At 34.5% G+C, this 12,034-nt stretch overlaps 1 protein-coding gene and 1 pseudogene across 1 annotated transcript; one reads left to right on the plus strand and one right to left on the minus strand.

Annotated features, from left to right (window-relative positions):
- Nucleotides 1–2,184: 2,184 nt before the first annotated feature.
- On the plus strand, nucleotides 2,185–4,056 carry LOC114391439 (annotated as a pseudogene).
- A 502-nt stretch (nucleotides 4,057–4,558) lies between these two features.
- On the minus strand, nucleotides 4,559–9,914 carry LOC114393647 (proteinaceous RNase P 1, chloroplastic/mitochondrial-like). Its single transcript, XM_028355020.1, has 7 exons — nucleotides 9,645–9,914; nucleotides 8,218–9,296; nucleotides 7,919–8,008; nucleotides 7,662–7,843; nucleotides 7,300–7,420; nucleotides 5,726–5,794; nucleotides 4,559–5,440 (listed from the first exon to the last, which is right to left on the minus strand). Exons 2-7 carry the CDS (start codon nucleotides 9,292–9,294, stop codon nucleotides 5,327–5,329), a joined length of 1,653 nt encoding a protein of 550 aa, XP_028210821.1. The 5' UTR covers nucleotides 9,295–9,296; nucleotides 9,645–9,914; the 3' UTR covers nucleotides 4,559–5,326.
- Between the last annotated feature and the right edge of the window lie 2,120 nt (nucleotides 9,915–12,034).

The following is a 12,034-nucleotide window of genomic DNA, read 5'->3' on the forward strand; positions in this document are numbered from 1 at the left end:
TAAAATAAACACGTTTTGTAATGATTAAAATGAAAAAAATATAAAATTACATGAAAAAAAATATTTAAGCCTACTAATAAATAATTTTATTAACATAAGAAATCAATATTTTTTTTTGCTGGATTAAGAAATCGATATATTACATCAATACAATACACTATTAATATAGTATACTTTTTTTATTAATATAAGTTCACAATATTTATATTAACAATTTAATTTTCATTAAAAAAAACTATATTGATAAAATCTAACCAAACGGAAAATCATTAATTAATAAGTGATTTTTTTAAAATATTTAACCCAATATATGCTAAAAAAAAAAAAAGAGGGATGCAATTTGATCAAGTATTATGTACGAGCCACTGCACTTATTGGTGCCTTTTCTTTTTGCCCAACTAAATTCTCATTTGGTAGATGAGAAATTCTCAAGATATAATTTAGTGCTAAAGTGAGAATCCCTCTTATACATAGGCCATAGCATGCATTTCAATTTCGAATTAATGTATTTCGACTTTTAAATTATTTGGCTTCATTGTATAAGGGTGAAATTAGAATTTTCTTCTCATTAAGCAAAAAAAATATTAATATTAATAGACGATATGATGAGAAATTTCACTACACGTTAGGATAATAAGAAATAGACTGAATTGTAATTTTGATCGTGCTTTAATTTTTTTATAAATCATCAGTATCTTTTATGAAAGACAATTTTAGTTGAGTAAGATAGAATCACTTTAAGCTATAATTATCTCCAAATATTTAACAGAATTATATATTCAAGATTCAAATTTGACTTTTAGTTAAGCTAAAATAAACCTACACAAAATGATTCACATGTCACAATTTTGATCTTTCTATTTTTTATTACAATTTTAGTTCTCTTTTTTTAAAATTTTTGTAATTTGGCCTAATGCTTTATTTTACATATGTTTTATTTTTTTTTTATTTTGATCAAATTGAATCCTAGACTTAATATATTTATTAATTCAGCAAAAACAATTTAATATATTTATTAATAATACCATTAAATTATTAAATATAATTTAATTAATTAAGAGATTGTGTCTCGGTTGTTGTCATTGACTCATTGTCGTTGTTGTTGGAGTATTAGGGATACTAATAAATTCAATAGTTGCTAGGTGAAACATAGATTAAATATAAGAAAATTTGTAAATCAGAAAGCAGAGGTTATAGTCTTATAAATTGTCACTCAAAATAACGGTTATTGTATCGTGCACTCTCACTCTTCCATTCAACACTTCACACACTACATTCTAGAATATAAATTTGTATTCTAGAAAGAGCTTTTTTAATACAATAGGAGGTACAGGATGCAATAGTGTAACAGTGAGAGTGCAAGAAATGAACGCCTCAAATAACATGTGCCCTCCAACACTTAAAAAAAACTTGTACAAAAAAAGAGAGTCAAATATCATGTACTGGGCTGCATAAGGACAAGCCTGGTAAGCTCCCACAAAAAAAGATAATTATTTAACGCACCTCTAAATTTTCTAATATACCCTTTTTCTTCAAGTGAAGTGTGTGAACATGAGTGTGAGGAGAGACTAGAAAGCTAGGGGAGTGAAGTGTGCATCATTGCGACGTTGAGTTTTGGTCAAGAAAATAAGTAAGTGTGGTGCTGAATTTTGGTACCTCCAATCGCATTATAGATTGTTCAATCCGTAACACAAATGTATTATGGATTCCTCAATCTGTAATGTATTTTTTTTGCATTACGGATTGCTCAACCTGTAATACAAAAAAAACATAACGAATTATTCAATCCGCAGTACAAATGCATTACGAATTGAACAATCCATAATGCATATGGTGGGCGCGCCAATAATGGTGGGTTTCGTGTGCAATTGCACGAAGGTGATGGAATGAAATCATGTTTGGACGCGTGGATCTGGTGATGATGGTGTTGTGTTTGGTGCAAGAGTAATGGTGGCTAAGTGAAGGAACACGGAGGAGGAGGTGGTGGATCTGGTGATGATGGTGTTGTGTTTAGTGCAAGAGTAATGGTGGCTAAGTGAAGGAACACGGAGGAGGAGGTGGTGGGAGAGAGAGAGGGAGAAAAGGGGTATAAGGACATATTAGAATATTTGGAGGTGCATTAAGTAATTGTCAAAAAAAAAAAATCCACTCCTGAAGTGTGAAGAGGAAGAGATTCCTTGGCTTTTCCCCTTATCTTTGTATCCATGAGTGGTGCGAATGAGAAAAACATGAAGAATTCTCTGTTTCTCCTCCACAATGCAAACACAATCCACTTCAATCTTCATTCCCAGATTACCCTTCCTTCCATTCCCCTCACAACAATTACAACTACCAAACCCTTCCCTCACAACCGTCACTTCCCACGCATCCAATGCTGCAGCAACAACAACAACAACAACAGCATCGAAATCGACATGGTGAAGAACAGCCAAGGAATCTACGCCCCCAAAGCCTCCAAGGTGGTCGTCCTCTGGGACCTCGACAACAAACCCCCCCGCGGCCCACCCTACGACGTCGCCATCTCCCTCAAAACCCTCGCCGCCCGCTTCGGCGACCTTGTCGACTTCTCCGCCTACGCCAACCGCCACGCCTTCGTCCACCTCCCCCAGTGGGTCCTCCAGCAACGCCGCGACCGCAAAAACCTCGACATCCTCGAACGAAAGGGAATCATCACCCCACCGGAGCCCTACACGTGCGGCGTGTGCGGGCGCAAGTGCAAGACCCACCTCGACCTAAAAAAACACTTCAAGCAGCTCCACCAGCGTGAGCGCCAGAAGAAGCTCAACCGTCTCAAGTCCTTGAAAGGAAAAAAACGGCACCGTTTCAAAGAACGTTTTTTGCGCGGGAACCATAAGTATGACGATGCGGCGAGGACGCTTGTAGTGCCCAAGGTCGGGTACGGGCTGGCGGCGGAGCTGAGGCGAGCGGGGGTGTTTGTGAAGACTGTGCAGGATAAGCCTCAGGCGGCGGATTGGGCCTTGAAGAGGCAAATGGTGCACTCGATGAGTAGAGGGATTGATTGGCTGTTTTTGGTTTCAGATGATTCGGATTTTTCGGAGATGTTGAGGAGGGCCAGGGAGGCGGATTTGGGGACCGTGGTGGTCGGGGATTGGGATAGGGCGCTCGGGCGCCACGCTGATTTGTGGGTGCCGTGGAGTGGGGTGGAGAATGGGGAGGTTGGTGATTTGGTGCCCAAGAGAAGAAGGGAGAATAGTAGGAGAAGAGAACAGGGAGAAGAACATGGTTTTGGTTTGGAAGATGATGATGATGGTGAGGATGAGGAATTGGGGCAAGAGTATATGTTGTTGTATGATGATGATGATGATGATGAAGGAGAAGAGGAAGATGGCTTATATATTTTTTGATTCTTTTTTGGATGAAGATTAGACCAAGGTTTTTAAAAAACGGTTAGTGGTCGCGATTTCAGCTGTAATGTCAGGGTATGGACTGCATTTGTCTGTAATTTCTCACAATATCAAGAAATGCAGCAAAACTGCCCATAGGAGCCAGAATTTTAAAAGCTTGGCGAAGACTGTTTTCATTTTGGAATCAATTGTTATACTACCCAATAGAGATTGAATTGAGGATATGATGTATTATTAAATGTTATATGTATTATCATCTTGAAATGGATTGGAATATAGAGGGTTGCATTCATTGCTCCCATGGTGGAATGAAGTCTGCTTTTTAAGTTGCTGCTTGCAATTCATGTTTCTTTAACTCCCTGTTAAAGCAATGTTCAGCTTAAGGTTTTTGGCGTGCAATGGTGTGTTTCTGCTCTCAAGTGTGAGCCATTTCATTTTTCCCTCCTTGGCTCTATAAGATAATGGGAAGACTGATTACATTGCTGTAACGATCAGATGCAAGAGATATAGATAGCCAGGATACAATAGGCCCTTGCATATAGGTTATGGATAACATAAGATGACAACCGTAATTATTAGTACCAAAAATAGATTATTGTTTGGCTTGATCAACGGCAATTGAAGTTTCCTGTGTCCTGTGTTACATGCTTGACTTGAGTTTAATATGATTATATTTTGTTGTTTTACATCACAGCTAGTGTCTGCTTAATTTTGTGTGGGGAGCAAATTGACACCAGTAAATTTTCTTTTAACTTGCACGCTTCATTTCACCTTGTTCTAATTTCTATCAAATATCTTTCAAAATATAACCTAAACATCTCCTGAAATCATGTGAAGGGAATTATATCTTTCATGGAAGCAAATATGATAATAATTATAATACGACTTATTGTGTTTTTGGTAACACAGTCATGACATGATAAACCATGTCTAAGTGCCGAAAAATGCAAAAGCAATATTTATTAGCTTTAAAAGGAATATGGAAAATCATGCCAACTTACAACCAAATATGCTATTAGTTTCTTCCGTACAAATCAATATCTCACACTACGGTTAACTAGTTTAAAGGGGTGTGTATATATGGCCTTTAAATAAACAAACAAACAAAAAATATTAAAAGATAATTTTGAAAGAAGAGTACAAATTATTGACAAATTAACTAAAGAATATGAATTGACTAAAAGGATCTTATATAAAGGATAAGGAGTACTTCATAAAAATCCTAAGGGACAACAAATGTCCCAAAATTGTATAAAACAACATTTTTCAGTGCTTCGTCATACATGATGCACATCAAATCAAATGTATAAAGTGAAGGGGCCAAAAATTTTGTATGAATCCTGTCTATACATCCATGTCTGGAACTCAATGGCCCAAATAATCATCAATAACACCAAATCTATTTTCAGGAAAAGTATGCTAGCACAAGCTGCACAACAATGTTGTTCTATTTTTGTTACAAATGAGGTATACAGATTACATAGGCAGACTGAAGTATAGGTAAAGCTAAATTGGACTCAGTTTCGATCCTGTGATCAATCAGCTCCTAAAATAACTTAATACCACTTGACTCAAGGCTCTTGAGCAGAATACACGGAACAATACGATACTCCCCCAAGCCATCTGATGCATGCTGCTTAGACTTGCCTTTTAAGCATTATTTCTGAATACTGGCAGCATATATCAGCTATTAAACAAAATTGAAAGATATTCCAACAGGAAGGAGAAACTTTCTGCTTTTCTGGGCAGCCTGGAGCTAAAGGAAAAAACAATTGAGATACAAAAAATATAGATTTCTCAAAAATGAGGGAAATAATAGCAGCATTGTATCTTATGCCTTGCATTCATCATAGCTGCTATGAACTGCAACTCAGGATGAGAAAAAACTGGGATGACTACTGAAAACAAACCAAGATGAAAATACAGCTCCCTCATGTGCAATCAGACTTGGAGGAGTATGTTCATAGATTATGTAATGAATCTTTTCTGGATCTTGTGGCACACAACCATTTCCTTGGGATCTCATGATCATCAGTAGTTACAGTTGGCACATGCCAACAACCACTGGCTGATTCCTGCAGTAATATTGTATTTAGCATATATAAGTAAGTTGGAAAGCTCAGTTTTATCTGTCAATCACTTTTTTCCCTTTCAATATAGAAGAGCTACAAATACAAGTGGGGGTAGACAAACCCTAGGCTCCTCAGAATTGGACAAAATCAGATTGAGTACACAGATATGAATTATATTTCAATGCTAAGCAAGAATAACTTTATAGCCACCAATATACCATTTGCTTGGTGAAAACCTGTTTTTTTATATTCAACAGAACAACAAAAGCAGTCGGTTTATCATCTCACCTGAATAACTATTGAATAACGGGGAGGCATAATTAGGGAGCGTCCACAAGTTGAGGCTGATGTTCGAACCTGTAAACCAAAAAATGCATCATCAATCCTTTCATTATTGGAGTAAAAAACCTAATACAAAAATCATTGGCAAAAGACAAATACATCAGTAATCCAGCATCAAGAAAGGCTAAAATTCTTGAGAACTGATTCTAGCACAGATACATAACAAACTCTAGTGAGTTTTAGACGACGACAATAACAAAAGTCTTATCCCATTAGGTGAAGTCAGCTACATGGATTACACAATGTCATTAAAAAACAAATTCTCAGGGATATTATTTATCTTGAGATCCCTCCAAACAATTTCCTCCAATGCCCTTCTTGAGCTCCCTCTCCCCCTTTTTACAGGGCTAGATATCATGCAATCTACTCTCATTGATGCTTCCAATGACTTTCTCTGCACATGTTCAAACCCCTTTAACCAATTTTCTATTATCTTTTTTCTTTAATTGGTGCCACAAAGGACAGATATACTTTTTGAAATTTGGAGGCAGCTGCACGAACATGTTTTTTTTTTTCTTCTTAATATCATATACTTGTATAATTATACATTGTCCCTATAATTTAAATGCTGTAATAAAAATCAATCTATAATATTACTATTGCCCCCACATATATGAATATTGTTCCCACAATTTAAAATTTATGAATCCGTCACCAGGTGCTACACCAATATCTTATTATAATGATTTTGTTTCCTATCCTTTCATGTGTGACCATACATCCATCTTAAAATCTTCAAATCTACCACCTTTTCCTCTTGTTGCCCCTTTAAAGTCCAACATTTACTACCATAGACTTTCTTTTTGAGTTTGGTAGGTACTTTGATCACAATTAACCCTAAAGCCCAATGCCTTCCTCCACTTTAATCATCTAGTTTACATCTTGTATGTGACATTTTCATTGATTTCGCCATCATTCCGTAATATAGATAACAGATATTTAAATCTAAAACCTATAGTATGGTATATTTCCCCAATTTTACTTCCAAGTATTCTTTTTCTTCTTGTTTCTTGCTCAAATTACAATGCATCTACTTTGTTTTACTCCTATAAAAATCCATTTGTTCCAAAGTTTGAATCCAAAACTCAAGTATAGAGTTACCTTCTTCCCTTGATTTCTCAATCAAACTATATCATCCCAAAAAAATGCAGTTTTTTGGATCAGAAGCATGATGAATTATGCTATATATGCAAGTTCTTTTAAGTATCAGGGTAGTAGGATTCATAAGCTTATTCTACACAGGACCTCCTAATTCCTTATTAGATTACCTAGTATTACAGTTAAGCAAACATTGTTGTGTGAAGACATATTGGCATTTGACAATTAAATTGAGGACAATGTGCAACAGCCCATTTAATAATTTCTTTTTTCTCAAGGGGCAGTTTTATGATCCTTGTCGCTGACCTTGGGTAGTCAATGGTTATGGATACAGAAGACAAGCAGAATTCAGAATAGTCTTATAATGAATGCATTTGGAATCAGGACAGAGTTATAAGAAATTCTTGGATAATTTAGAATACCTGATGTTTTTCCTTCCATCTCGGGAAAAAATTAGAACCCAATAGTTGGAACAAGTGGTCCCTCATCTCGTCATTTGTTAGCAGTAAGCATTTACAACTAACAGCAGCATATAACCAATACCTGTGATAAACAAAACACCATTTTAGTACAACTGAATTGTAGGACTATAGAGAATTTATATTCATATCAATGTTCTAAATGTGTGGTACAACAAATTAACAACAGCAAACCCCTATCCCACTAGATGGAGTCAGCTACATGGATCAATCAACATCATTAGGTTCTTTGGAAATGTAAAATAAGAAAAAAAGGAAATTAGGCAACTCAATCTAACTTAAATATTAAGGAAGTACGGCATTACCAGTCATCATTTGAACCTTGAGGTGTAGCATAAAGAACGCCATTTTTTTTCCAATTTTCTATAAGTCTCTTGTTTTTTGGATTCTGAGCAGGACCACCATGTACCCGACTTATATGCAAAATTATAAGAGGCAATCTCTTTGAAGGGCTTATTTGACGTAATTGTTCAACAACAGTGTTAAGCTACAACCAAGGGCAAAGAACCATTAAGTGGTTACTTTCCTAATGTGCTAATAAATTCAATAATTTCACGCTCACCTGTGAAAAGCTGAAATTATGCCCATTGGCAAGGCCTACATTGGCACCATCTACAACAGCATCAAACGGACCATGCCGCTCAAGCCATGTCTGCAGAAGTTAAACTGCTATATCAGTCACTATTTCGTTGCTAATTCTTTTATATATAACCTAATTGAAGACAAAGACTTGAAAATAAAGGCACTAGACTATACAATCCTTGTCAAAGGTAGCCTACAGGAAAAAAGGATTTCCCTTCACCAAATTCAGCTTTCAAGTAACCAAACAATTTCTAAACAAAACAGTGAATTCTGTTCTACCTGAAAATGAACAAAGTTTGCCTTAGCTTCTTTTTGACAAGCTAATTTAGACAATGAGGCAGCAAAATTTTCAGTCTCTTTTGGATCAATATCAATGCTCGCAAGCTTCTCCCCACACGAGAGACACACGCCATCCTCGTTCACCTGAGTATTCACCACCTTCCACCGCCCACTCCCAAGCCACCCTTGTCCATGCCATCCTCCACCTCCCCGCGCAATCCCTTCCCTCACCTTCTTAACATCCCACTTCTCCTTCCCAATTTTCGCAGCATACTCTGAGTTAAACCAGTTCTCAACTATCCCCAAAGTTGATTCAGACACCTGCCTCAACGTAGCACGCAACCGATGCAAAACCTCATACACCTTGTCTTCCTTATTGGCATTGACACTGACTTCCAAAAGAGCAGAAAGCTCGGGCTCTTCCGCCACAATCCCAGACTCAACCATGTCAGCATCAACTAGATAAGCCTTCTCGGCATCACCCCTCTTGCAAAATCCAAACAAAGCTGGCTCATACGATCTCAGCTTCGGAGCAATCGCGACATTCTTCATCTGCTTCAGCAATTCGAAAGCCATGTCAGGATCTTCCTTGGCAGCAGCAAGCCTAGCAGCATTGGTAAAAGTGGCTTCATTGGGCTGAACTCGGTCATTCAACATCTGCTGAAAAATCTCAAACCCCCTTTTGAGACCCAAATGGGGAACACCAGCAGCACTTTCAACAGAACACAGGTAGAGCAACTTGTTGTAGTGATCAAGGCTGAGTAGAACCCCCAATTTTCGAGCCTCGTCGTAGTGGCGAAGCGCTTGAATGACATCTCCGTCCTTTGAGCACTCGTTTAGCTTGCGCAACAAGACTCCTTCTGGGGACTCATAGAAGGCTTTTCTTCTGGATTTGCTCGAAAGCTTAATGGTGGTGGTTGTTCCTTCATCTCGTGATTTGGGCGTTCGAGCTAATGAGGTGATGGAGAAGTTAGTAGCGGCAGTTAGGGCGTGTTTGGCGTTGTGAGAAGAGAGAAGTGGGCGCCAGTAATGGGATTGTGTGAAGATACTGAAAGGGGGAGCGAGTCTCGCCATCATCACTGTTTAAAAAAGCAACCTCAAAGTCATGAAATCTAAGTTAAAGAATACCAGAATGTATGTCGTGGGAAAGTAAAGACAAACCTTCGCGAGAATTGGCATTAGTGGTAATTAGCAATGTTGTGAAAACCGAGCCGGTGACTATTTAGATTACAAGCAAGCAAGCAAGAATGGTGTTTTCTAGTGCATTAAGACTAATTAAGTCAATCCAACACTTATTTGTATATAAATAAGAGTGAACAAGCAATCCAAGAAAATTCCTCAATTGGAAAGAAGAAAACCTTATTTGAATAGACAATCCCAAGTAAAGCAATTAAGATAAGCTCAAACAGAAACAGAAAGTAGATTACCTCGCCGCGTGCGTTTAGAAAGGGAGTGCGATACGGTGAGATTGAGAAAGGGACGCCATTGGACGCTGTTCCAAACAGCTCCAGTAGCCTCCGTGAGACAGTGACGGCGAGTCCGCGAGAGAAATTTAACAGGGATGTCACCGTCAAACACTCAAACGACGGCGCGGTGGTGTAGTGTGGGTTAGAGAGATGAGATAACAGAGAGAACACTAGTGCTGAGAGCAAAAACGCAGAATTGGGTTCCTCAAACGACGAGTTTTCAGAGAGAACAAAAAAATATCATTTTAGCTCAAGATTATATAGAAAATGTAATTCACTAATTTAATAGAAAATGATTGAAAATAATAATAATATAAATTAAAAGTTATAAATAATATTGAATTTAAAAATAGATTCATTCTTTGTTTTAATATCATTAAATACTAATTTAATATAATTAAATTTATCAAATCCAATTACGTAAAGACCTTAATAATTTTTTTATTATGCTTCTTTTTATTTTTATTTTGAAAGACGTAAGTAATTAACGTCTCATAGGATTTAAAATATGTTAGTTATTTCTAAATTATTTAAAATTATAAACAGTTACTTTAAAACGATGGAGATTTCAAATATATAATTATCAAGTTTTGAGAAAATGATGCAGGTCAAACATTATGAATAGGAAAACCTAAAATAGATATGTTTGATATGTGTAAATGGTGAAAATATAAAATATGTTATAGTTATATGTACGTTAATTAGTTTATTTTCTTTACTTGTACTTTTTTGGATTATTTCCTCTCCAAATTATAAAACTCACTTTTAATATTGTTTGTCTTATTTTAGATAGCAATCCAAGTTAACAATTTTAAGTCTTTAACCATGTTTGGTAAGACTTTTTGAGGAGTTTATAATAAGTTATTGTGACTAGTTTATAAGGTTTTTTTTATTAAGATAAGTTGGTTAGGTATATCACCTTATTTTAGTAGTTTATAAGTTATTAATTTTTTTTCAATTTTATTCTTACTTATTCTTTTATTTAATTTAAAATTTATCTTTTTTATTTTATTCGTTGTCTAAAACTTTTTTGAAATATAACTTCACATCCTTACACATATGACACAATGAACTCGTCAACTATCATTAACATATTATTTCTTAAGAATAAAAATTCTTTAAATTATATCAATTCTTACCATTATTTCATAGTCATATAAGTAATAAACATATACATCGCAGTTCTTATTGTACAAATAAAAAAGAATGTTTATGAAAAATTGTAAAGAAAAAATAATTTTTTGTTTTTGTTTTAAAATAATATTATTAATAAATTATTTAAATGTTAAAAAATAATTTTAAACAATATAATTTTAACAAAGTTTATTTAATTTAATTTTACTTTTCCAAAAAAAATAACAAAAAATACTATCCCACTTTTTAAGATGATAAGTTATTAAAAATAAAATTCAAATACTAAAAAAATAATTTTTTTCCTTTTATGTTATCTTACCTTTATTGATTAACTTATCAACTAGTTTTATTAAATATTTTTAATTAAATTAGTTAGTTTTCAAGCTTTTACCTCCTAACTTATAACTTACAAGCTTTCAACTACCTCATAAGCTAATTTTATCAAATATTATATGCACTTCCAAAAAACATCTTATGATATTTTCATGAAGCTCAAAAGTATTTTGTTATAAAATCAATTTTTCTAAAAGTGTCAGTAGTTATAATTATTTTTATATGAGAAGACCAACTTTGATAACTGATAATTTTGTTTTGATTACTCAAAATGATTTTTGAATTAAATTATAATAAAAACGGAAAATAATAGGCTTCAAAATCAATTAAAGAGATATATTTCATTTTGGCTGATGATGAATTCCAATTTTTTTTAATTCATAGCATGACCTCTCTCGTTCTAATGGCATGGTTGATTTAAAAAAGAAAATGAAAGAAAAGAAAAACTAAAAGAAAAAGCGAAAAAAGAATAAAAAATAGGATGGTTAATTTTATAATTAAGTTGTTTGATAAGAAAGAAATGAAGAAAAAAATATTCTCTTTAGTTTGAAAAAGGTAAAGTTATCAAGTAATAACATAAATATCCCTAAAAAAATAAGTGTACAAAAATAAAGATAAATTAATCATTTTATTTCATAGAAGTAATCTTCCCTCTTCCTTCTGTCTATTGACAGATTAAAGAACTTATGACTATCATGTATTTTTGCATATTTTATTTTCTATTGGTTCCTGAAGAAAAAATAAACAGTAGAAAAATCTATCTTATTATTATTTTTCCATTATTCTTTCTTCAGTCTTTCTGCTTTCAGTTTCAATTAAAGTTTAACTCTCTATATTTTTAATTATTTTATTTTGATCCTAATGTAACACTATTTTTATAGACA

The sequence above is a fragment of the Glycine soja genome, chromosome 17 (assembly GCF_004193775.1).
Source record: "Glycine soja cultivar W05 chromosome 17, ASM419377v2, whole genome shotgun sequence".
Classification (NCBI taxonomy): Eukaryota; Viridiplantae; Streptophyta; class Magnoliopsida; order Fabales; family Fabaceae; genus Glycine; species Glycine soja.